Source organism: Moschus berezovskii, chromosome 21 (assembly GCF_049115385.1).
Source record: "Moschus berezovskii isolate FMDL1 chromosome 21, NW_MosBer_1.0, whole genome shotgun sequence".
Lineage (NCBI taxonomy): Eukaryota > Metazoa > Chordata > Mammalia > Artiodactyla > Moschidae > Moschus > Moschus berezovskii.
In genome coordinates, this window is record NC_142480.1 from 27,130,969 (window position 1) to 27,157,497 (window position 26,529).

The 26,529-nt window shown below is 39.6% G+C and overlaps 1 protein-coding gene across 2 annotated transcripts in view; it reads right to left on the reverse strand.

Annotated features, from left to right (window-relative positions):
• AKAP6 (A-kinase anchoring protein 6) overlaps positions 1-26,529 on the reverse strand; it is a 408,114-nt gene that overhangs the window by 241,422 nt on the left and 140,163 nt on the right. The window contains exons 5-7 of one of the 2 annotated variants that reach the window (XM_055418225.2): positions 25,229-25,351; positions 6,770-6,866; positions 5,487-5,653 (exon numbers count right to left, since the gene is read on the reverse strand). In XM_055418225.2, coding sequence (XP_055274200.2) covers positions 5,487-5,653; positions 6,770-6,866; positions 25,229-25,351 — 387 coding nt within the window. The remainder of the gene's footprint in view (positions 1-5,486; positions 5,654-6,769; positions 6,867-25,228; positions 25,352-26,529) is intronic. The other variant, XM_055418226.2, reaches the window with a different exon arrangement.

Consider the following 26,529-nt stretch of genomic DNA (forward strand, 5'->3'; position numbering starts at 1 on the left):
TCAAGAAATACCTGGAGTAATGGGCAAATTTGGCCTTGGAGTACAGAATGAAGCAGGGCAAAGGCTAATAGAGTTCTGCCAAGAGAACGCACTGGTCATAGTAAACACCCTCTTCCAACAACACAAGAGAAGACTCTACACATGGACATCACCAGATGGTCAACACTGATATCAGATTGATTATATTCTTTGCAGCCAAAGATGGAGAAGCTCTATACAGTCAGCAAAAACAAGACCAGGAGCTGACTGTGGCTCAGATCGTGAACTCCTTATTGCCAAATTCAGACAAATTGAAGAAAGGAGGGAAAAACCACTAGACCATTCAGGTATGACCTAAATCAAATCCCTTACAATTATACAGTAGAAGTGACAAATAGATTCAAATGATTAGATCTGATACACAGAGTGCTTGAAGAACTTTGGATGGAGGTTTGTGACATTGTACAGGAGGCAAGCATCAAGACCATCTCCAAGAAAAATAAATGCAGAAAGGCAAAATGGTTGTCTGAAGAGACCGTACAAATAGCTGTGAAAGAAAGAGAAGCAAAAGGCAAAGGAGAAAAGGAAAGATGTACCCATTTGAATGCAAAGTTCCAAAGAACAGCAAGGAGAGATATGAAAGCCTTCCTCAATGATCAGTGCAAAGAAATAGAGGAAAACAATAGAATGGAAAGTCTAGAGATTTCTTCATGAAAATTAGAGATACCAAGAGATCTTCATGCAAAGATGGGCACAATAAAGGACAGAAATGGTATGGACCTAACAGAAGCAGAAGATATTAAGAAGAGGTGGCAAGAATACACAGAAGAACTATACAAAAAAGATCTTCACAACCCAGATAATCATGATGGTGTGATCACTCACCTAGAGCCAGACATCCTGGAATGTGAAGTCAAGTGAGTCTCAGGAAGCATCACTACAAACAAAGCTAGTGGAGGTGATGGAGTTACAGCTGAGTTATTTCAAATCCTGAAAGATGATGCTGTGAAAGTGCTGCACTCAATATACCAGCAAATCTGGAAAACTCAGCAGTGGCCACAGGACTGGAAAAGGTCAGTTTTCATTCCAATCCCAAAGAAAGGCAATGCCAAAGAATGCTCAAACTACCACACAATTGTACTCATCTCACACGCTAGCAAAGTGATGCTCAAAATTCTCCAAGCCAGGCTTCAACAGTGCGTGAACTGTGAACCTCCAGATGTTCAAGCTGGATTTAGAAAAGGCAGAGGAACCAGAGATCAAATTGCCAACATCCGTAGGATCATTGAAAAAGCAAGAGAGTTCCAGAAAAATATCTATTTCTGCTTTATTGACTATGCCAAAGCCTTTGATTGTGTGGATCACAACAAACTGTGGAAAATTCTTCAAGAGATTGGAATACCAGACCACCTGACCTGCCTCCTGAGAAATCTGTATGGAGGTCCAGAAGCAAGTGTTGGAACTGGACATGGAACAACAGACTAGTTCCAAATTGGGAAAGGAGTACGTCAAGGCTGCATATTGTCACCCTGCTTATTTAATTTATATGCAGAGTACATCATGAGAAACGCTGGGCTGGAGGAAACACAAGCTGGAATCAAGATTGCTGGGAGAAATATCAATAACCTCAGATATGCAGATGACACCACCCTTATGGCAGAAAGTGAAGAACTAACGAGTCTCTTGATGAAAATGAAAGAGGAGAGTGAAAAAGTTGGCTTAAAACTCAGCATTCAGAAAACTAAGATAATGACATCTGGTCCCATCACTTTGTGGCAACTAGATGGGGAAACAGTAGAAATAGTGACAGACTTTATTTTTGTGGCCTCCAAAATTACTGCAGATGGTGACTGCAGCCATGAAATCAGAAGACACTTGCACCTTGAAAGAAAAATTTTGACCAACCTAGACAACATGTTAAAAAGCGAAGACGCTCCTTTGCCAACAAAGGTCCATTTAGTCAAAGCTATGGTTTTTCCAGTAGTCATGTATGGATATGACAGTTGGACTATAAAGAAAGCTGAGCACTGAAGAACTGATGCTTTTGAACTATGGTGTTGGAGAAGACTCTTGAGAGTCCCTTGGACTGCAAGGAGATCCAACCAATCAATCCTAAAGTAAATCAGTCCTGAATATTCATTGGAAGGACTGATGTTGAAGCTGAAACTCCAAAACTTTGGCCACCTGATGTGAAGAACTGACTCATTTGAAAAGACCCTGATGCTGGGAAAGATTGCAGGTGGGAGGAGAAGGGGACGACAGAGGATGAGATGGTTGGATGGCATCACCAGCTCAATGGACATGAGTTTGAGTAAACTCCGTTGAGTTGGTGATGGCCTGGCGTACTGTAGTCCATAGGGTCACAAAGAGCCAGACACGTCTGAGCAACTGAACTGAACTGAGACATCCAAATGAGTTAGAGTCAGATATATTTATTTTTCCTCCTAATATTTAAATTCACATCTCAAGTCCCTTCATCAATGTCAAGTATGTCACCTTTTAATCACTTTTTAATTCTGCACTTTACATATATTTATTTTTCGGATTCAAATAATTCTTACTCATTGTAGAGGCTTAGAAAATTCAAAGGTATTTTAAAATATATAATCACACATTATATGCCTCTTCGAATGTTTGAAAATTCTCTTCAAAAACATTAGTTTTAAATGGTTATGTAATCTTTCATTGGGATAAGCTGTAACATAGTTTAATTAAACAGCCCCTGTTTTTGAACATTTTGAAAGTGTGAAAGTGTTAGTCGCTCAGTTGTGTCCAACTCTTTGCAACACTATGGACTGTAGCCCACCAGGCTATTCTGTCCATGGGGAATTTCTAGGCAAGAATACTGTAGTGGGTTGCCATGCCCTCCTCCAGGAGAGCTTTGTGACCCAGGGATTGAACCCAGGTCTCCTGCTTCACAGACAGATTCTTTACCATCTGAGCCACCAGATACCAATGGTTTAGTATTGGAAGTAACAAGAAGACATATCCTTTCACACTGTTTTGAGGATCCCAGTTATGTGAGGATCATACAGCCCTATAAGAAGAGGTTTTCTGGGAGCTGTGGAATGCAAATTCTGGGGCCCTACTCAGGTGACTGATTCATTTGAGGTGGGGCCTGGGGAAGGTGGTCCTACTTTTGAAAAATGTTAACATTGCCTCTGATTTCATAATACCCTCTCCTCATTGTGTTTAGCTATCTTCTTTATTTCATCTGTGTCCCACAGAATGAGCAATAGTGTCCAATTCAAGCTGACCCTGGTGAATAGAGCCACAGGTCCTTATGAATGCAGGTGACTGCACCATCTCTGCTCGTCCACCGTGCGCCTCGCCTCCCTCACCCCGACTCACCCCACTTCCCCATCCCTGCTCCACACCAAAGCCAAGGAGAGGGCTTTATTCTGTGAGTCAGTGATGTCATTCCCCTGCTCACCCCCAAACGTCACCCTCTCCCCCACAGCCACACAGCTTCCCTTGCATACTCCCCACTCCCCACTAGCTGCAACAGCCTGTTCACAGAATGTCACTTCCTCAAGGACGTGCTCCCCCAGACTTGGATCTCAATCACTTCTCCCAGCCCAGCCTCTGATTGCTCCCTTTGCTTTTCTTTCACAGTCCATCGTGGTTTATCAAAGTGTGGTTGTGAGCTTTAAGTCTGTCACCCCACTTCACTCAAGCTCCATGAGACAAGACCAAGGCTTATTGTTCATCACTGCGTCCTACCCTGAGCAACACCAGTAACAGGCAGTGCTCTAGGCAGCGTTGACAATGGGCTCTGGGGCCAAACGGCTCCGACTCACATCCCAGCTCTGCTACCTAACACCTATGTGACCTTAAGCCAGTTACTTAACTTCTCTGTGCTTCCATTTTTTTCCACTGGGAATTATAATAGTACTGCCTTAAGGTGTATATGGTTTGTGGTGAGAATTAAATGAAAGTGTACACAAGAAGTAATGTACAACACAGTAGCTGGCATGTAGAATGCGTCCAATACAGGGTAGGTTTTAAAAAGTAATCACTCGGTATATTTTTGTTCAATAAATAAAACACAACAGAGTTTTCAGGCGTGTCCTTTCTCATCATCGCTGCCCCCTACTCCAACCAAAGCATCGGCCCAATCAACTTCCACTACAGTCTGCTCCTTGAAAGAACAGCATTTCTGCCCCGAGAAGTCTGCTGAAGACACCCCCCGTTCCCCGTTACTAGTTCCAGCTCTGATTCTTTCATCATGTCACTTCCTAAAATACATGCTTATGCGCCAAGCCACCTCTCTTCCTTCCTTCAAGTATTTCCTGAAATGTGACCTCCTCCATGGAGCCTTCTTTAAATGGAACTGAGCTCACCATTCCATCTTCTGTTTCCAACAAATAAGGTAAAGTTTGTTGTTTAAGATTCCAAAGCTATAAACCACCTGAGCTTTTCAACTAGTTGCATGGCCTCACCACTGCAGAGCAGGTTGGGTTTCTCCTTGCCTGAACTTAAGAATGTGAGGCTCAGAGGGTAGAGGGTTTGTTTAACTTGCTCTGTATACATGGAGCCCAATGACAATCCACATGGAGGCCGAATAAATGTGACTTGATGATGATTTAATTACTTTGTCCGTGCCAGGAATAGAAGCCATGAACTCTTAAATCTGTTTCCCCCATTTTATAGTATGTTTCCATGCTGAGTCTATTATGAGACCTGTTTTCTGCATTAACTTTCACAAAAGAACAAATACAAAAGAAAAGAGAGATTGAATGAAAATATCAAATTAATAAAATTATCTTCCACATCATGAGTCCAAAGATACCTCTAGAACCTTGGCACACTGTATTAAAAGGTGCCTCATTTAAAATTCAAGTTCATATGCTTTACAGATTATTTTGCAAATCTAAAATAGATAACCAAAACATGTCAATATTCATTCTCAAAGTACTTGTATTTGGTGCATGCACCATTATGGAGAACTTACACTCAGAGCAAAAAGATTTGTAGCAAAGCATATGACCTTCTTCCCACTACAATGACCATCCCCTAATTAGGCAATGCATCTGATAGTCATTAACAGGAATGAGATAATGAATCACTTTCTCTCTTCTTTGTTAATTTGCTGTAACCAAGCGGCTAATGGATGTCAGAGCTGAGTGATTGCACTGATTATAGTGATTTATAGTTGCAACAAAACAATTTAAAACCATTCTGATTATTCATGTTAAAGATGCTTTATGTTTTGTTTACTAAATGTTTTATGTCCCCCTTTCTCCTACCCTTAAAGTACGGTCTCCCTCCTACTCTGACACTTTTCACAGAAAGACCCGTTCCTGGAAAACTTGAAAGTTGTAGGAGGCTTTTTTTATTGTTCTAAACTAAGCCATTTCATTTTGTTTATACATACCTATACATAGAGAGAGAAAGTTTACCCAGTAGAAACGAAAAGCCTTAGGGGTAGAAAGAAAACTTCAGTGGTACCTAGTTCAAAAGAAGACAGAAATAAGAGGAAATAAGGCAAACTTCAAGCCACTTACCTTGGGGCTTCCAGTCCCTTCCTCACCCTCCACAGACACATCAGTAGCCAGAATCTCAGCTTTGATGGTATCCAGAGCCCGGAGAATCCAGCTGTGTTGCCGTTTGATTTGCCTCTGCAGCTCCTTCCATTGACTTGCAATCATCCGCAGCATGTCCTTCAGTCCTTCTCCAGAGGAGGGGGAAAGCACACATTAGCGACTCGGCTGTGTTTTTACCCAGTATTGTTTTTCATTTAAGATTAGATAGATATTTCCAACAATAAACATAATTTTAAGCAACCATTACCATCACCATCTCAGAACCGAGACTGGGGTTTTTTTGACTTGACAGAAGGCATAAGAACACAAAAATGGGAAAACCCCATAGATGCATGGTTTAGAATTGACTTAGATTTAACACATGGACTAAAAAAATGTATACAGAACCAAAATCACGATATATAAAAATTATTAACACTCTAGCTTCACATTCCAAATAAAAGGCTCTGTGTATATCTTTTTGTGGAGACTTTACAATGATCAGAAAATGTATGGAAATAAGTAAAGGTAATTCGACTTGAAATACAGTAAATGGGCCAAATTTAAGACAGCAATCTTTAGCGTTAGCACATCAGATTAATGCTGCTTTTTTCTTATTGGGCTGTGGTAAGCTCAAAACAAGGGGCAAACTAATTCATCCTGTCTTATGGTCTTTTACTACCAGAATAAGTATAACCAAATGACAAAACTATTTTTTATTTACAATCCGTTTCTCATAAATACACTAATACTAGGGTAAGAATTGGTCTAAGGCTAAAACTCTGCTAATACAATGACCAACAGAGAACATGCAAAACGGTCATGAGTATGAGTTGGCAGGGAAATAATCATGTGTCTCTAGACTGCCTGCCTTATATCTGTAATGATACCTACAAGTACCCGGATGCATATGCCTTCTACCTATATGCACAATTCTCATTCATTATCTTAATGTTATTTCCAGAGCACCTACATCAAAAAGCATGTCAATGTGAAGCTTTCAGGAATGTGATTTCAATTGAAACTCGGGCGAACAGCAAGCCCCAAATAAAATGAACAGACCATTTGGAGGCAGTATTTCATCTTATAAGTATCACAGCATTGTATGCAGTATATGAAACATTTATAAATCTTGAAGGTCAATCTGATAATGTAAATATTAATAATACATAAGGAAGTGAATATATGCAGTAATTTACAGCAATGCTTCTTCATTCTTAATAGTCTGGAGACATAAAGACTTGCAATATTTCAGGAGGATTTACCTGCTTTGTGAGATGCAATAAGCTCAAGAAGTTGGTGTCCTTCTTCCTCCACTGCTTCCTTGAGCGCACAATGACTGTCTACGTTCAACTTAAAACTCTGCAAGGAAAAATATGAGCGTCAAACCCTGGCAAGGCCATTACACATGAAACATCCATATAAAATTACTTGCTACTTTTTATCAAGAGCCACACAGTTCAATTTACCCAATAGACAAACTAATTTGCAATACTAAAAGCTATTGATATTTGGAATCTGGGCTCAAAATGTTTCCATTAGATTAGCAGAGTGCATCTGTTTGGAAACAGCTGACATATCTAGAAATTCATTAGGTTTTTATGAAAAGTCACATCCCGTAGGCTATATCAAGACTAGCAGTGTTCTATAATACATACTGAAATTCTACCAGCACATATGAGGTCTTCTCTTCACTTTTTTAGAAACATTAGTGCTAGCACTATTTATGAAACCATAAAAAATTGGCAGCATAACTTATGTGCACACATACAAATCCATTAATATAGTAGGGTTTGATTCAGCTGTTTTTCAGATATCACACAAACTATGGAATACTGAGGTGAATTTAGGTGCTGTAGAGAGGAGTCAAATGTTTTTCAAATGTTTGAATTTTAAGCTTATTCCTTACAATGTGACATTGCTTGATAAATAAATACATCAAGCACATGAGGGGCATTTTTCACTTATGATAGTTACCCAAAAGATAAAAACTGTTCTTATGGGTGAATTTCAACTCATAGAAATTTCTTGCAGGAAGCTTTCCATAATGTCTTTCATAGAATTAATTACTCCCCTCTCTTGGCTTCCTCTGTTCCTTATATCTGCTTCTATTGAAGAATTTATCATACTGAATTCTGCTTTATTCCTATATTTGGCTACCAAATTATTAAAATCAAAGACTTGCCAGTTTCACATTTATTTCCAACTCATGCCACATACAAGGTGTTCAATAAATGTTTGGAGGAATAGTGGATATCTGCTGAACTAGATCAATAGGACTCTCTGAAGGGGAAGGTTTCCATTTTAATATTTCAAGAAACAGGGATGGTTTTTCCAAAGATTTTTTTCCCATCTCTGGAATGTTATAAGGTGTTCCAAACACAGGAGGTCTGATGGAGAGCAATGACAGTAACCAATATGTTGAATCAATGGTTAGTCTTCAGAGTGAAAATCCAGCCCTTGACTTGATTAATCTGAAAAAGTATGGATTTTGAAAGACTATGTGCCAAATTCTGGCTTCTCTATAATAGGACTCCAAAATACATGATATATTTTGCTCTCACTAAACACTTGTTGAGCAATGACTCTATGAACTACACTGAATTTAGTATTAAGAGTAATTGACAAGTTTGAGATGATACAGTGTTGTCTGGAATATAATTCAGGTCAAAGAGGTTAAACAATCATAAGTTATGAAACCAGGTGTTAATTTTTCCCATTCTTTCACTCATTCAGAAACCACATTGTACCTCTTCTGTATACTGGAGAGGGTAATAGCAGTTCAAGGGGTATAAGGCATGGCCCTGCACATCAAAAGGCACCTTAACCATCTTGGAGGTTCAGGGTGAGTCTTTTTCTTAGTGGAAAAAAGTGATCTTTCAAAGCTCAGAAGAAAAAGCAGAACAATCAAAGTAAGCTTAAAATGAAGGAGGTAGGGACATAATCAGAACTTGGAGTATAAAGATAAGAATTTTTATTTTTAAAAAATGACTCCAAAATGATGGATCATTTCATCTTACTAGAGGCATAAGAAACAGTAAAATTGCAGCACCATATGACAGAAAGAAACATCAGATTTCCTTGAGGGCTGTTCACTATTTCTTGTATTGTCCTCTTTCAACTATAGGTATTTGGCTGAATGAAATTAAGTATGCAATGTATCAGAAGTCTGATGCTTCTCGTCAATATAATAGTTACTAAAAATTAAATTATTATGATTTTATAACCAAAACATGGGTGTTATTTACTTTCTACCACAACAGTGGAGATCCTCAGCTCTGAAGCAATGACATGCAGATTGAGGTGCGTTTTTATGTTTCAGGGAGAAGGGACATAGAAAAGAAAAATACTTGCAACCAGCCCAAGAGCGCCAACACTTAGGAATAAATCTATTCTATAGATGATTTCCTTAAAACTGTAAATTTAGCCCAGTGCTCTCTTTGATTCTGTTTACCTAAAACAGACAAGTGTTGAATGTTGGTAATCATGAGCTTCAGAAGGCATGCATCAGACCTGTGTCTCAAGAAAAGAGAACCTTAGGACCTGTGAGTAGGTTTCATAATTTGACATAATTGATGCCAACAGTACAGAATAGAAGCAGTTGGATCTGGTTCTGCCTCAAGATGATGTGGAAGGATGTGATTAGGACATTGAAAAAAATGGTGTTCATTACTAAGAAAAAGATAAGCTGACAAGCTTTATGCTACAGAAAAGAACCACTTAACATACTACAACCCAAATGATATTGCTTGATTTTCAGGTGCATCCATTAACGATTAATAACATCAAGTAAGGAATGCACAATGGGCCTCTGAGAAGGCAGACAAGCCAGCACATGAACAAAATTGTCAATGAAATTTCTGGCTGCTAAAGAATTCTGTAATAAACTCACCTGATTCTGTGCCCACCTCTTCCCTAGGGAAGGAAGCTTAAGCAGAAGACTTTTTTGTTGCTGTTGTTTCACTTGACACTTGGACACATTCCCATTCCTGTGCTACTAACATGTTTCCTCAGCAATGCCTTATGACATATTGTCCCTCTGCAGCATCCATAGCACTCCCTGAAAATGCAGGGCATTCTCTGGAGGTTTAATTTATGGCAACAACATGGCCATAGGCAGGTACCACAGATCTACATCACTGACAATGATATGAAATTCCATAAGTATGAGTAATCTGTGTTTTACAAGATACTACATCTTTTTTTTTAGTGTTTTAAAGCAGCATAGAACTGAACATCCAGAAGAGAATAACTAAGGACATGAAAAATGCAGTGGCTGAGACCAAGGACCAGATTATCAAAAAGATGATACATCAGATGTTGACCAGTGGGTATTCCCCTTAGCTCAACCTCCAGCCTCACCAGCTGTATATATATGGGTGTCTTACTCCTTGTCAGGATCCAAGTTCAGGTAAGGTACAATGACTGTACTTTGATCACGATCACACCTTACCAAGTATATAAAGTACCACATCTTTATCCATACTATCCCATCCAAATTTCTGCAGATCTCAGTTTGACGGAAATATGGAGGTCACAAGGATATGAAATGAAATCATGGAAATGTATGCCTTAATACACAAAACTACGACAAATGTGAAGAATGTTATTCATGAGGGATCATAAGAATTGATACAAATCTCCTGGTATACGAAATAGTGGGAAGGACCATAAGCATATTCAGAGGGTTCAAGATCCAAAATGTCTATTTTAGCAGAATCATATCATGAACACAGGCTTTCCACTGTCCCCATGGAATATTGTTAATGTGGGCCAGGTCCATGAATTTTATGTTTGTGAACAGAGAGGCCAAAACGAGTTATTGCATCTTTCCTGACATAATTTTAGTTTTCTTTTTAATGCATATGTTAACTCAATAGTTATTTATTGAGTAGTCTCTACCAGACCTATAGATACAAAAGTTAACAGTACACAATACACATGCAACATATAGTCTGTTGGGTAAAAGAGATCAAAAGCAAATAGCTGTATATGACCCAGTAAAGAATAAATATGTAATCAGGGCTTGATGTATAACAGAGAGGGGCAGGGCCTCCTTCAACTGAACAGTGATATGCCATACTCAATGAAATTTAGCTCTTCTAAAGTACCATGCTGGCCAAATAAAAACAAGACTGTGGGCTATATTCCATATGACAGTGCTGGATAGGTACTGAGGGAGCTCAACTGGGAGCCAGGTTCTGCAGAGCCCAGTGGGGAGCTTGTGGAGAAAGGACCAGATTTCCATGTGAGGCTGGAGACACCCTGTTTTGCAGCAGGAAGCTGGGAGGCAGAAGCAGCTTGGTATGGCTAAGACAAGGTGGAAGAAGAGGAGCTGGGAGCTGTGGCTACACGTGATATGTAACTCTAAGAGCCGCAGAAGGAGAAGTGGAAGAAGATGTTGACAACATGAGAGAGTGACTGGTAGAATTCTGTGTTCTAGAAACATCTTTCTAGCTGTTATGTAGAGTTGATTTTAAAAGGGCGGACAAGGAGACCATTTAGGAGGCTGCTATGGTAATAGAGGCCAGATGTTTCTGTAAGCTCATACTTTTTTTAATTAAAAAAAGGTATGCTTTTTCTTCTAAATGAATGGAAGAAGGAAGAATGGAGACAATCTTCTGTCTTTTTAAGTTTTTCTCAGTGCGTGAGAATAGCATGTGCCAGAATTTAGTTCTTTGGCTGTTCTGATGATAAATACCAGAGTTTTATTAGTCAGGAGTCTCCAAATGTGAAAGACATATTGAACTGATGAACTCTTACTCCCACTGTCATTTTAAAGGGATGGTATATATGCTGATGAATAACACACCTGATGACACTTTTTCTTCACACAAAAGATTTTTACTACCCTAAGAAAATGAAAACTTGCTTTTTCACAAGAACAGGAGGAAGAATGTGTGTTCAGTCAGAGAAGCAGGGGCTTGAAAAGTCACCTGCTACCTGTCTCAGGCCATCTCTACCCGGGCTCTATTCTGAGCTGTGCCAAGTGCCATCCTGCGTCCCCCCAAGGGCTCTTGGTGGGAAAGAAAGCCATGATCCCCCGTGGAGAGCCTGGCAGTTTCTCTCCTGCTCATCCCAATGCCATCGATAGAGGATGGTCATATGGTCCTCAATATATAATATATACCTTCCAAATGCCATATGTGCCAAAAATTGAAAGATTTTTATGAGTAAATATTTATTTAAGAACCTCCTAAAAACTTGATAAGACACTACACAGCTATTAAAATGAAGACTATGAATTGACATGAAAAACAGAACACATTACAAGTCAAACAGTGAAAGTTCAGTGTTGTGGTATAGTGGTGAGCACAGCTGTCTTCCAAACAAAAAAATGAAACTTCAAAATTGTATCTATGATACAATGGACAGACCCAGCGTGTAGAAAAAGAAGACAGTAGGGAAATGCAACTAATGTTAACACAGACTGTGCAGTTAGGGCTTGGAGTGAACTTAGTCTGGTCTTATGGAATGAATTCTTGGGGCTTTAGCTTTCTGAAACATAAAATGTAATATTATCTAACTTCAAGTTGTGAGAATCAGTGGTAATGACTGGAAAGCATTGAAGTAGTGTCTGGCAATAAGTGGGGCTAAAGAAAAACCATTATAGACTTTCAAATTCATTGTCTCTGTTTTTCAAAATGTTCCGCGCAGTAGGTGGTACTTCGCGGCATTTTTAGGTGACAAGTGGCACTTCCTGTCGAGGCTGTCTGCACGCCTCAAGTACTGATGCCAGGTTCTCTTTGCTTCTGGGCCAGCGCCCAGCACAGGCCTGCCACAGGGGGCACGGAACACAGATGCTGCTCACTGAGAGTCCAGGGGGTGGGGGACTGAGAGACCAGTGGCCTGGGGTGTGTGCCCTTGGACAAGCCATCTAACCCTTCTGGGCTTCTGTTTCCTTATCTACAATCCAGGCATTTGGACTCAATATTTCCAGTTCTTGGACACTTTGATTTTATCTTTAAGCCAGACAGTTAAGGACAGATGGTTCAGGAGAATTTTTATTTATTCTAAACTAGAAAATTTTCAAAGGGGGAAGAATCCCAAAGGCCATCTAACCATTCATCTACCCTTGGGCAGCCCTGTCCCTCTCCCATTCCAGGCAGATGTGTTCATTCTATTTTTAACTATCTCCAGGAAACTTTCTTCTAACTTCTCTTCCTGAGTCCACAACATTTCGTCTCAGGAATGTGAGAGCTTTGTGAAGAGCAGCATGAGCTTCCCTCTGCTTCAGATTGTTTTGCCAAGTCATCTCTCCAGTGTAGGAGTTGGAGATCAGAAATACTGTGAGGATATGCCAACAAAATCCACATGTCCAATCAATCATCAAGTTTTGCCAATTTATTTCCCATCCTCACCACTCTGTATTGACTAATTCAGGCCCACATTGTCATCCTTTGACAGGCTGACTTCAACAGCCTCCAGTCATGACCCCCTAAAAACTACATTTTTTCTTTATTTGTGGTGTGCCTATGAAGGTGCAGGCATCATCTTAAGCTTGAGGGATGTGGCTGTGAGCAAGATAAATATAGTTCCTGGCCTCACAGAGCTCACAGCCTAGAAGTAGAGATAGGAGGTGGAGGAGTGTGCAACTTAAAAACAAGGAGTTACAATCGATTATATCAAGGAGACTGTGACACGGTGTGGGTGCTGGGGACAAGCATGGGCTTTGGAGCTGGACAGTCTTGGGTTCAAATCCTGACTCTTCCATCACCCCCTCCGTAGCTTTGGGCACTCTCTGTGTACTCAGTTTTTTCATCTGTAAAGTGAGGACATGTCAGTGCCTGCCTTATGGGGTTGCTGTGAGGATGAGATGCCCTGCCTGGCATAACATAATAGCCAAATACAAATATTTTATTACATAGAGTGGTCCAACTCTAAGATGCTTGTTAAAATCTCCCAGTGCTTCCCAGGTTGCAGGATAAGGTCTGGCCTGTGAGATCTCCACCAAGTCTGCTTCTCGGGCACCAGGTCTGCCTTGAAATGTGCCTGAACTGCTTAAAATTTCCAGCTTACACTAGTCATTTGCTCATCTAAGATTCTGCTCTTGCAGGCACCTCTGCCTGGAAGGTCCTCTCCCCCTCCCCTAATTCCGTCCTGCTTGTTCTTTATAATTCATCTCAGCCGTCACCCTTTCTAGAAAGCTTTCCCTGGCCATCTTCTACCTTCCTGGCTTCCCCTCCTCAGTACCCACAGTACCTGTGCAGAGCTCAGACCTCCACTTATTACATTGCTGTGTAACTACTGATAACAGGTCTGCTTCCCAACCATGAGTTCTGTGACAGGAGGATGTAACTTTTCACTTGTTTTTGTATTCTCACTGTCTAGGACAGTGCCTGGCACACAGCACACACCTAATAAATGTTCAGGGAGCAAATGAATGCAGATTCATACCAGAAACCTTCCACAATGTTTTCGAATCACCTATACAGCATTTTGGGCAATACTGGTGCAATCACTTCACTTGGAAGTGGTTGATAAATGTTCCCAAATTTTATTCATTGAACACCATGTAAATGAGCTGTCATGTTCCTTCGCTTACAAAATTACTTGCCAATTACACTGAGATGATCCTGGTGTAATTGCCATGTAAACTGTATCCTGGCTGAGATAGCCCAAATCATCAATTTAACTTTACCCTCTCATCATATGGTACTTACCACATAATTAAATAAATGGTCAGCTACCACCACAATTATATATCTCCCCAACAAAATGAGGTGGCTACATTTGTCACTGATTTATTAGTTATGACAATATGCGACACACCACCATGTATAATATCAGAAGCTTCATAAAATGAAAAGCACTATGTGCTCTTGAGAAAGATGTTCTATGTTTACAAACAGAGAAATAAGCATTACAAAAACTTTGTTCTCTGTTTTTTTTTTTAAGGGCATTAAGATATAAAGAAAAAATCCTGTTCTTTCTGAAGAAACATTTTGCCCCTGAAATCTCAGATAATAAAAACATCTAGCATTTGAAAGTGAATTTAGCTCCTCAAATAAATTACAACTTCTTTCAAACAGTTGCATTTTTTGTGTGGAAGGTATATATACTTTACTAAGGCTGGCATTCATTTTTGATAGACTTGCTAATATCTAATGCAAGGATTAGAGAACTTGGAAAGATCCTGAATATTGATGGTGCCTCTTAGTGACAAAATTTTCATGTTTTTCTGGATGCTGCCTCCACACCTGGCACAGGTAATCATATTGACTTTCTAGCACGGCCACATTAGGCCAAATAGATTCACAGAGGTTCTGTCTAAAGGGACCATTTGACTTCCAGAACACACTGCTTCTGAGGCCCTAATTGAAAAAAGAGGTCAATGCTAGCCCAAATATCTCTCTACCCCCTGCGGTGGAATAATTGATGTGGAGCAGCCTCTACAGATGTGGAGTCACTAAGGTGATGGATGGATATAAGTATATTATTCACACGTACATCTGCTAATATACAGGTCCCAGTGCAAACACCAAGACCTAAGAATATTATGTGGATTTAGGACAATCCCTGAAGGACTCCAGTTCCATTAAAAATTTGTTTGGCAGCCTGGGGCAGATCTATTCCAACTCCCACATGCTTCATGCATTTGAGAGGGGGAACCAAACTGCTTTAGAAATAAATTTGATAAATTTTGTAATGTCAAGTCATTAACATCCTGTCTAGTCATATAGTCTTCATCTTTTGAAATGGTAACATTAACCTGTGGAATTTTTTTTTAACCTTTCTAGTATCTGACTTAACATTTTTATTTTCCTTGTGTTTTCTGCCAGAGGGGATGAATTACATCCTGAAAGCAGAAGAAAAATATCCTACTGTTTCTCTCTATATGCATTTTTCTTGTCACAAATATATCAGACAATACCCAGAGAGTCTGTAACCAGGGTCCATTTTGATTTGGAAATTGTACAGGAAATTCTGCAGACATTCATGGTTTATAATCTTAGTTATAATTTGCTGCTGTAATGGTTCTAACGCTGCTTTTACAAATGTTCATTTATTCATCTGGCAGATTTGTCTAGTACTCATTAAGCATGTGTGTGCAGGGCAGGGTGACAGAGGATACACCAAAAAGACACAAGCCATCTCCCAAGTCAGAGGCGAATCATTCAGGCAGGGAAGCTGGGGGGAAATTCAACCTCTCTAGGGACACCTGAGCAACTCACACCTGTTCTCAGGTCTCTGACGGGTGTGCATGACTCTCCTGAAATGAACAAAGCATCTTCACAAACAACAGGCTTATGTGATCTTCACAACACCTTCAGGAGACATGACAGGCATTTTTCTGGCTAATTTCAGGCCTGAAACTTTTATCTTAATATCATTTATGCCAGGTGACTTGTTTCAAGATTCCAAAATTCCATGTGACATAGTAGATAAGATCTGCACACAGGTCTACACCAGGAGACAGATGGTGGGTGACAGCACCCTGGCTCAAGTGAGTTAGGTCACCCCCTGGCTCTTCTCCATACAGAGTCCTTCAGTCCATGCAGAAACCCTCACAGTACAAGGCAGTCTGCAAACTTTCTTTCAGCATTTAGCATACCACCACCCTAAACAGCAAGTGCTCAATAAATCCAGTTATTCTCTGTCAATCTATTTTAAAATAGTCATCACATCTGAAAGAAAAAGAATAAATAAATCAGGAAAATGTGTAAGTGACAGCAATTTTCAAAATGATGGGAACAAGAGTCCTTAAACTGAGTCAGGCCAAAAGTACATCCCCAGGTATTTTGAACAGTTCAAAGGGAAGACAAGACTATTTGTCTCCCAGATGCACAGAATTAGTTATATGAGCAAAAGGATGTGGTCCAGGACTCTCACATGAGCCTCCTGTCCCCACGCATCAACCTCAAAATGCCTGCATGCTATAAATCCCCGACAGATCTTTCTTCCACAAGCTACCAAAGGAAGGAACTCAAGGCTGCAAGTTGAGTACCTCAAATCCCTCAAAGAGAGCTGATGCTACTCCCTACTAAACTCTCAGCTACTCACCTTAAACCTTAAACTGACAGGAATCAAGGGGGACAAGCATACAGAACTTCAAAGCTCCTACAAGGCCACCAGCCCTTCTCCGTGAGGCTGAGTGGGGTGGCAGCCAAACTCACATAGCTCAGGCTTTTGAAGTCTGTCGACGGTCTCTTATTAACTGAAGAGTACAGGCATGTGGTAGCTGCTGGTCTTGTGAAGCTCAACTTTTTTGGGCCAGAGCTGCCTATCATCTCAGCAGAGAAGGGTAGGCAGGGAGAGGTGGGCACCAGGAAATGGGAAATGGAAAGCCTGTCATCCCGTAACTTCAAACAATGAAAAGTGGAACACAGGTGAACATGAAAGGGCAAGCTAAAGAAAAACAGTTGAATGTATTTTGGGAAATTTTCTGGCATGACTAAAAACTCGGTGAGAAGTATCAGTTTTTCTTATGATACAAATGAAAAATATGATTTAATTTAAAATGATATAACACAAAGATCTAAATATAAATTGTAAATGTATGAAAACATCTGTATTGAGATTCTGTTAGACAGTCACATGATTAGTTTGATTCAATCTGCTTTTGTAAATTCTTAGGATAATGACACAATATGGAATAAGGAAAAGTTTTCAGACCATTCTGCACCAATACAAAAGTACTGTCTGCAGGGTTTTGGTGTGTCTGTGCCCCCTTGAGCAAGACACTTCAAATTGCAGGGACCACTTCTAAAATGAACAAGGTTCTGGAAAGTGGGCTTTAAAAACTACTTCTGCAAATGCAAATTCAAAGCTACACACACATAAACATGGCTCTATTCACTTTTTAGGAACTGAAGCAAAAGCTTTTCCGAAAACATGGTAGACTGTCATTACACGGGACTCTGAACTGCTGCTGTTGTTGCTGTCTGTCTACAGCAGCAACTCAGGTAGACAGGAGCTCTGCTGTAGACAGACAACACTGGGACAAAGAGGAAATGCTCAACTGTTGTTACAATAACTTGAATGCTCATTGCAGTATTATCTGCCAAAGCATCAACAAAGAGGCAGCTTAAATAGCCGTAATTATGGGAATGGTTAAGGAAAGTGTGGCAAATCCACAGATACTAAGGAGCCAGTAAATGGTACAGTAGATTTTCATGTTCTGACAGAAGGACGTCTGAGATATATTAAGATACAAAAACAATCACTGAACAGTGTGCACGATGAGCAAAAAATCTTTACAATGTATGCACGTTGATGTAAAAAGGTCCAGAAAGTATAGAATAAACTGTTTATGTTGGTTATCCAGAAAGTGGAAGGCTTTCTACTTTTAATTTCATGGTCTTTATACAGTTTAAATTTTTCCAGTGAGTATAACTTAATGTTTTCCTGTAACTAGAGTTCCATAATTACAACAGCTGTATGAAAGACAGTTTCCTCCCCCTTAAGCAAATGCCCCCAGTAATCAGTGAGTTCTAGTAATGTCCCCTCTTTTCCAAGTGAATACTTCTTATAATGTTCACATTCCCTGATTTCACAAACCCCTAGAATAACCCTGGAGCTTCAATCCCACCCCATACATAGAGAAGCTTTCAGCCAATTTCTAGACCCTTCAATACATTGAAGTCTTACTCAGATTTCTGTCTGCTGTGGGGCAGCAGGCCTTCCTGTGCTAATCCCAAGGGCATTGGTAGCATCTGGGAGATAACAGAAGACAAACCAGATGTTGGTAATGAGACTTCTGACCAGACAACAGCATCAAAAAGTGAAGAGATCTTTTTCTGCTGACATCTCTTTCTAATTCACCCCCTTTCTAATCTATCCCTTCTATTCTTATCCATCTCCTGCTTAACCCTGTCCACTTCCTCTCCATTTCTCTCATTGCTCAGACCTCATTTAATCCTCTCACTCAACAACAGCCTCCCTAATCTTAGGCTTGCTCCATCCATGACTAAGGAAGCAAAGTCTCTAGCACATACTGGCCTTTTCAGTACTGGAAACCAAACATGCTTTTGCCAGGGTTAGAGACCTTTCACATACTTATTAGCCTGGCCTTCAGGCCTGCCTAACCGTGGATTCCTCAAACTGCTTAGATATCCTAGTTCTTTTAGAACAGAACCCCCAAAATAGTTGCTTTTAAAAACATTTTCTATTTACATCAAAAACAAGGGACTCATTTCCTTAATATACACAAAGCTCCCATAAATTCCAAAGCAAAAGGCCAATGACCAGCAGAAAAGTATGTTAAGAATATGAGCATACAGTTCTCAAAAAGTAATACAAATGACTTCTAAAAATAAAAAGCGGTACTCAACACCACCTAAATACAAGAAATAAAAACTAAACTACAGTGAGATGACATTTATCAAAGGGACAAAGATCAACCGATCTGATAACATGGTCTAATAGCAAAGATGTGCAGAAATAGGCTTTCTCATGCATTGCTGAGTACAAACTGGCACTACCTCTGTCAAGGACAATTTGACAATACATGAAAAATTTAAATATGTATAACCTTTGACCCAGAAGTTTCACATGAAAGGTATTTACTTTAAAGATAAGCCAATATTATGCAAGAGAATGAGTGTCCAAGGATATTCACTGAAGCGCTGTTTATAACAGAAAAAGACTGCAAACAACCTATGCTTTCATCAATAAACGATGGAATATTCATAAATGGAACAGCGTGCAGCCTTTCGAAAGGATGCGGTAGTTATATATTTACTGATTTTGAATTATTGCTAACATAAATTAAGAGAACAAAGTTAATTATACATAGGCATTTGTTTTCAAATACCAGGAATAACTCTGAAAAAATACAAAGAAACAAGGAATAATGGTCACCTCAGGAAGAGAACTGGTAAAGGTGGTGGCTGTGGTGGACACAGGTGGGAGGCATGCCTTTTCACTCCCTTCCTTTATTTACCTTTAGAATTCTGTGTTCTATCCATGTATTAGTTACTAAAAAAAAAAAAAAACCCACATTTAAAAAATCTGATACCAGAGTGCCAGTACGAGCACATCTTTCAAATGCTGTGTGTGTGTGTGTTAGTCACGCAGTCATGGTACGACTTTTTGCGACCCCATGGACCGTAGCCTGTCAGGCTTCTCTGTCCACAGAATTCTCCAGCAAGAATACTGGAGTGGGTAGCCATTCCCTCCTCCAGGGGATCTTCCTGACCAAGGGATCAAACCCAGGTCTCCTGCATTGCAGGCAGATTCTTCACCGTCTGAGTGACCAGGGAAGACCCTCAAATGCTATACTCAAATTCATTTTCCACTATGCCCATTGTTATTCTCTCACTTAATCCATGGACTTATCCAGTTAATTCATGGCAAGCTGAGACGTCCCCCATGGAATTTACAGTTGATTCTTGTCACTCTCCTGCTTTAAAATAAAATCAAACCTTCGATGAATCCCCATTGCCCACAGAGAAAAGTTCAATCCACTCAAAGGACATTCAATCTCTTTTACCATCCAGCCCTAACCTGCAAGACACAACCTAGCCTCAGCCACACCAAATAGCTCACCCCACCTCCCTTGCTGCTGCTGCTGCTAAGTCACTTCAGTTGTGTCCAACTCTGTGAGACCCCATAGACGGCAGCCCACCAGGCTCCCCCGTCCCTGGGATTCTCCAGGCAAGAACACTGGAGTGGGTTGCCATTTCCTTCTCCCTTCCATTCCGTTCAGTCGCTCAGTCGTGTCCGACTCTTTGCGACCCCGTGGACTGTAGCCTATCAGGCTTCTCCGCCCATGGGATTCTCCAGGCAAGAATACTGGAGTGGGTTACCATTTCCTTCTCCAGGGGGTCTTCCCGACCCAGGGATCGAACCCGGGTCTCCCTCATTGGAGGCAGACGCTTTAACCTCTGAGCCACCAGAGAAGCCCTCCTTCTCCCTTACTTGCCCATAAAATTTCCTCCCACCTCCTCACCTCCCATCTTTATCCAAGAAATCATATATGGCCTGTGAGGTCTACATCAAATTACATCTCTGAGCCTTCCCTACCCCGAGGAAGAGCAATAAAACTTCACACTATGCTCTGAACAGTACTTGGCTTATCTCACAAGAAGTTTACTGCTCAAAATTATACTACATTCATCATTTATGGTCATCTCCCTTAGATTACAAATCCCTGGAAGAAAGACGTGAAACTCATTCATCACATATTCCTAACATGTAAGTTAACTGCCTGGCACTCATAGGTGCTTAATATATATGGACTCATCATCATCATTCCCCTTCCCATGTTTTCTCATTTATCAAACTGAATTAAGAATGTTGTTTTTCCAAGGCTTTTTCTATGTGGTTAGTTAATGTTTGCCCAACTTGACACGGCGCTGCCTGTGCAAATTTACCTCCCAAGTTTAAGCCAGGCCTTTGGGCTTGTCTCTTTTTCCTAATTACTGTACAGATGTCTGGTGTCAGTTTGACTTTGCCTTTTCCTACTGGATACTCTGGTTACAGGTTTAAAAAAACAAAAACCAATTTCTGCTTTGTTTTCCTGCAATTGATTGCATATGATGTGGTGCCATTTGGTGAGTTAGGCATGGATAAACACTATTTAGGAAATGAAAGTTATCTTTTCAGCAAATGGACATGGACTGTAATCTCTGAGGAAAAAATTACTGTCCTGCTCTCCTGCTTTGCTTCTCAGCAGTCTAACTGAAGATAATAAAAAATCCTTTTGAAGGGAAAAACTATTTATGATGCTTCTATTTAAATGTAGTTTTGGGAGACTTTTGCTTCTTTAGACAATAAAAATGGTAGTGAGGGAAATGACCTAAGTGTCTACCATCAGGTGAATGGATAAACAAATTGTATTATATCTACACAAAGGAATACTATTCAGCAATAAAAATGAACAACTGAAACATACAAAATCAAAGTAAGTATGCTGGGTAAAAGAAACCAGACCAAAAAAGGAAAAAACAAAAAAAGAGAGAACATATAGCTTGACTGCACTTATGCAAAATTCTAGAAAGTACAAACTAAACTAAAGGCTCAGGACTACTTAGGGATGAAGAAAAGGCTGAGAGGGCAGGGAGGGAGCAATTACAAAGGGGCAGGAGGAAGCTTTTGGAGGGGATAGATATATTGCCCATCTTGATTGTAGAGATAGTTTCATGGGTGTATGCTGCTGCTGCTGCTGCTGCTGCTGCTGCTAAGTCACTTCAGTCGTGTCCGACTCTGTGTGACCCCATAGACGGAAGCCCACCAGGCTCCTCCGTCCCTGGGATTCTCCAGGCAAGAACACTGGAGTGGGTTGCCATTTCCTTCTCCAATGTGTGAAAGTGAAAAGTGAAAGTGAAGTCGCTCAGTCGTGTCCGACCCCTAGCGACCCCACGGACTGCAGCCTACCAGGCTCCTCCATCCATGGGATTTTCTAGGCAAGAGTACTGGAGTGGCTTGCCATTGCCTTCTCCGCATGGGTGTATACATTTGTCAAAACTTGTAGAAATGTTTGAATATATGCAATTTAGTATGTCAAAATTATACCTCAATGAAGCTGTTTAAAAAAGTGGACAGAGGTGAAGAAGAAGGAAATCCATTCAAGAACACATGTATACATTGCTACTGTAAAAGTAGTGTTTAAAGAGGGTCATCCAATGAGCTCAATATTTGAAAAATACCTTTCCAGACTGACATTTTCCTGAAAATGTCATTTTCTAAAAAGACATGAATTGTATTTTTGAAGGAGCAGCCAGGTTGCAAGCAGATGATTAATTATCATGGAAAATCACTGATGTATCATTGCAATTTCACAGTACTTCTTACAGTTAGAATAAAGCTCCTTCATATCTCTCATAAAGGTATTGTGAAACTTTAATTGATTTGTGTTAGTAAAAACCCTTGGTTACTGTCATGGAAAATAATTGAATTAAGTATCAAAATATAAATGTACAACTTTTGTTATTGTTTATTTGCTTTTCTTTATAATAAAACATTGCAGGGTGCCAACTATTCTATCACATTATTAAATCAGGGAAGACATGGGACCCAGAGGGTTTCACATCTGTTGGTTTAACATTAAATTATAGACTCTATAGAGATGTTCATCATGTAGCTAACTCCACATATTAGATACTCTTGAAAATACCTCTTGCCCACTCATTAAGAAGCAGCAAAGACTTATACAGGGTGAACTAAGAAATATAAATCTCTAGGCTTAGTTGTATACTTTCTTTATGGAAAGGTAGATTTTTTTTCCCACCTACTTTTGAGAAGAATAACAATATTAACTCAGCACTATAGTAAAAAAATACAATAAAAATATAAATGATAATATTGCTCAGGAGCTATGTAGATAGACATTGAGCTCAGAGAGACAGAGTAACACAGAGTTTGCATGAAAGATGTTTAAATGACAAGCTGTATCTAGATGAACAAACACAGCATGCAGTAAAACAGTACTGAATAACTTTTAGCATCACTCAATGGCAATCCATACACACGAGGTCTTCAGTAACTGTTAAAACAAAATTACCCCCAATTTCAGTTCCTAAGATTGTGATTTAACAACAGTGAACAAATCTGAGATTATAGTCCCTCACTATTGGCAAAGCAGAGGTAATGAAGATGTCCCCATATTATCTCTTGCAACGAATACAGACATGGTGGTGGAGAAAATTCATCCAAAAAAGTGTTGATCATCAGGTGGAAACAAAGTTATTCTTTTAAGAGAGATAGACATTCTAAGAAGGGCTGTTTGCTGTGGACCTAAGGTAGAATCCATAGCAAAGAGAACAATAGTTTCTATATTTTAGGCGGGGATGTCATTATGAAGCCGGTACTGGATATGTACAATTCATTATGGTCTGTAAAGAGCTCTGCAATTTACAAAACCAGAATCCAGTGGACACAGGCCACATGTGGCAATTTAAATTCAAATGGAAGTTCATTAGAATTAACAATTCATTTCCTTAGTTACTCTAGCCACATTTCAAGTGCTCAGTAGATAGGTGTGGTTAGTGGCTCCCACAATGGACGTTCAGTATAGAATATTCCATCATCACAGAAAGTTCTAGTGGATGGTGTTGGGCTAGAATGAGACAGAGGCCAACACAGGGGTGCTAAGTGAATAATTCTGCAATATGGATTTGAGAAGAGGAGTACCTATTGCTTAAAAAGAGGTCAGGTCATTCAGCTCCCAAAGAGAGGAGAGACCTTGGTTCATATTTTCCTTGCCTGGCTTTCAATAAATAACCTAGAGTTAAAGTGCCCTTTGTGTCCTCATGCCCTCTGGGACCTCAAAAACGAAATTTGTGTTTTCTATAAAATATTAAATCAAGAGAAGTTAAGACAGCACATTTAATGTGAAATAAAGTTCATATACTCCTGTTTAAACACAGATTAGAATTTCTGTCAGAACAATGCCAGTGAAAAGTTGACATCCTAATTAATACAATTTACATTATAAAGCAGCGAATATCTTTATCTTGCTATTATGAAATGCCCTCTTTAAAAAAAAAATCAAGGCTCTACTCAACAGGGATTTGAATACTAAGGGTAGTATTTAAAAACCCATGTACAAGAGAGGTAGTTAGGGTCAGGGGCGTTTTTATACATCATCAACCCCGGTCTCTAAAAATGGAAACAATATCCTCAGCCTCTACCACACAGTTCTGTGAGTTTTTTAAAAATCCTCCACAGGATAGTTACATGTAGCAATAGGATTTTGAGGCTATTCTCCTGCTTTTCTTGTAATGATATAAAACACCCTGCAAAACACGAACACTAAAGAGCTAAAATATCCCTGCTCTCTCTCCCCTCTCCCTTCTCTCTCTTTTTTCTCCCTCTCTCTCCTCCATGCACTTCCTATCACAGGGAGTGGTTCCGGAACCCTGTGAACTCACACACATGCAGGACTCCCACACAATGTTTATTCAGTCCAAATTCTGAGTGTGTGAGAGGGGCAGAGAATCAGCCCCACAGCTGGGCACCCAAGAATTCCTGTTCATTGCCTTTGTCAATTTTATGCTATCGGTGAAAGGAATAAAGATGAGATCCTGAAAGCCTGAATTTTCATTTCCTCTGACAACGTGCTTTTCCTTCATGCTTTATCACACTCCACTACTTGGTTTCCACCCCTTCATAATTGATATCGGCCATTTGAAGCATTCAGTAAAAACCTCATGAGGTTCATCAAATGTCCCCCAGTCTATAATTCTTGCTTCTAACATATTCAGAAGCATATTCATCCAAGTGTTTTCTGCTTTCTCTCCATGGCTTTCCTTGTGCACAGGGACAAGAGTAATGACAGTTGTATTAATTATATGCTGAAAAACCCACATAGCAGCAAAAATGATGGAGATCATCATTTTAAATATTTTATTAAAATAACCCAGTGTAGAACAGATAAAGTAGACCCTCTTGATAATGAGAGGTTCATTAATTTTACAAGAATTCTAGAAAGCTTTTAGAATGGTCATCAAAATGACCTTTATTTTTTTAAGAAGAAAAACTTCAGTCATCACTTTAGACAGCAAGGGTCTAGTAAAATTTTCTAAGATATTTTTTAAAATAATTACTTACCTTTCTGGGAAAAGTTTTTTTAAAATAGCTTGAAATATGGAGAATTTAGATTTCATAGTATTGCTTGAAATGCCCGCAAATTTTCAGCTTCTGTAATTTACCCCATTAAAACTTGGTTTATTAGCATATAATGACTTCTGATAAGTAAAATCGACATGCTCCATAAACAAACAAGGACCACATTAAAATTCTTCCCTAACTAACATTAAGAGCAACACAGTCTTGCTTACCAAGTGTGTCTCCAGGTACAGTTTTAGGCCATCCGTCTCTGCTTTAGGAGGTGTCCAATTTTCAGTGGTTTCCATGGCTTCGTTTAACCATTGAATAAATTCATCCAGTTTGTTTACAAACCCCTTGTGACAGAAAAGGGGGGGAAAGAACAAGAAAAGCATGTAAATAGGTTATTTTTTAAAGTCAATCTTAAAAATTCCATACCTCGTTGATGGTAAAACTGATACCACTGCAGTCCCATTCTGCGTCTACACTGTACAACAAAATTCCCACCATTCCTGCTACTGCAATCTATTAAAATGGAAAGAAACTGTTCATGATACAGCTATGGTTTTTTCCCTAGGAAAGATTTTGCTGTTGTTGTTGTTGGTTTGTTTTTTTTTGTTTGTTTGTTTTTGAGGAATTTAGATTGGACTGCAGGGTATCATTAGAAAGGTGACCCTCAAATCATCAAAACAATTCTGGGTGTCTGACAAGAGTCCCCTCACCAAATATCAGGTCAAGTCTGCTAGGAACCTGGCTTTGGGGGATAAAGGAAAGATGGTGTTCTTTACTTAGAAGCCCAAGAAGTTGAGGTGCCTTAACTGAAGGAGAAATCTATTTTTAAATCACATTAGTGTTTAAAGGGACTTGGATGAGTTCTACTGACAGCTCAAATGTCTGTGATTGAGTCTGGGTTCTAAGAAACTAAAAAAGGTACAGGACCAAGGAACAAATGTAAACTCCTAACTTTGGGTGTGTCCTGGACATAAAAAAAAAAAAAAAAAAAATTATTGGCTAAGAAGCACAATTCACAATAATCTTGCAAATTTTCAAATAGTGGTTACAAAAATTTATTGGCCATTTAAAAGAATACATCTGTGGAAACGGAAAATATTTAGAAAAAAATGAAAGCCCAGCTCTGAATCTTAAGGGAAGGAAATGGGGCTGGCCACCGGCTTGCCATGGCTGGGTGAACAGCACCACCTGGAGGTCGAAAGCAGGAAGGACAGGCTTCTGTATTTGAACTCACTGAGATGGCTTGGGATGCTAGTTCTCTATTGAACTTAACCTGTTCTTCAGAGTTACCTTTTGATTATCTTTAATTAATGCTTTAATACTTAACTGGTGAGTTAACTTGCCATAAAAACCTAAGCACTCCTAATTAGGGGGAATTTTAGCTTTCCACCTTCCCTCCTACTTATGTGTAGCCATAAGAATATAAACAGAAATTATGAAGGCAAGTGATACTAAAGTCCATCTGATTTCTGAGACTTTTGTCACCTGCTATTTCTCCATCTCTCTCAGCCTGTTTCTGTGT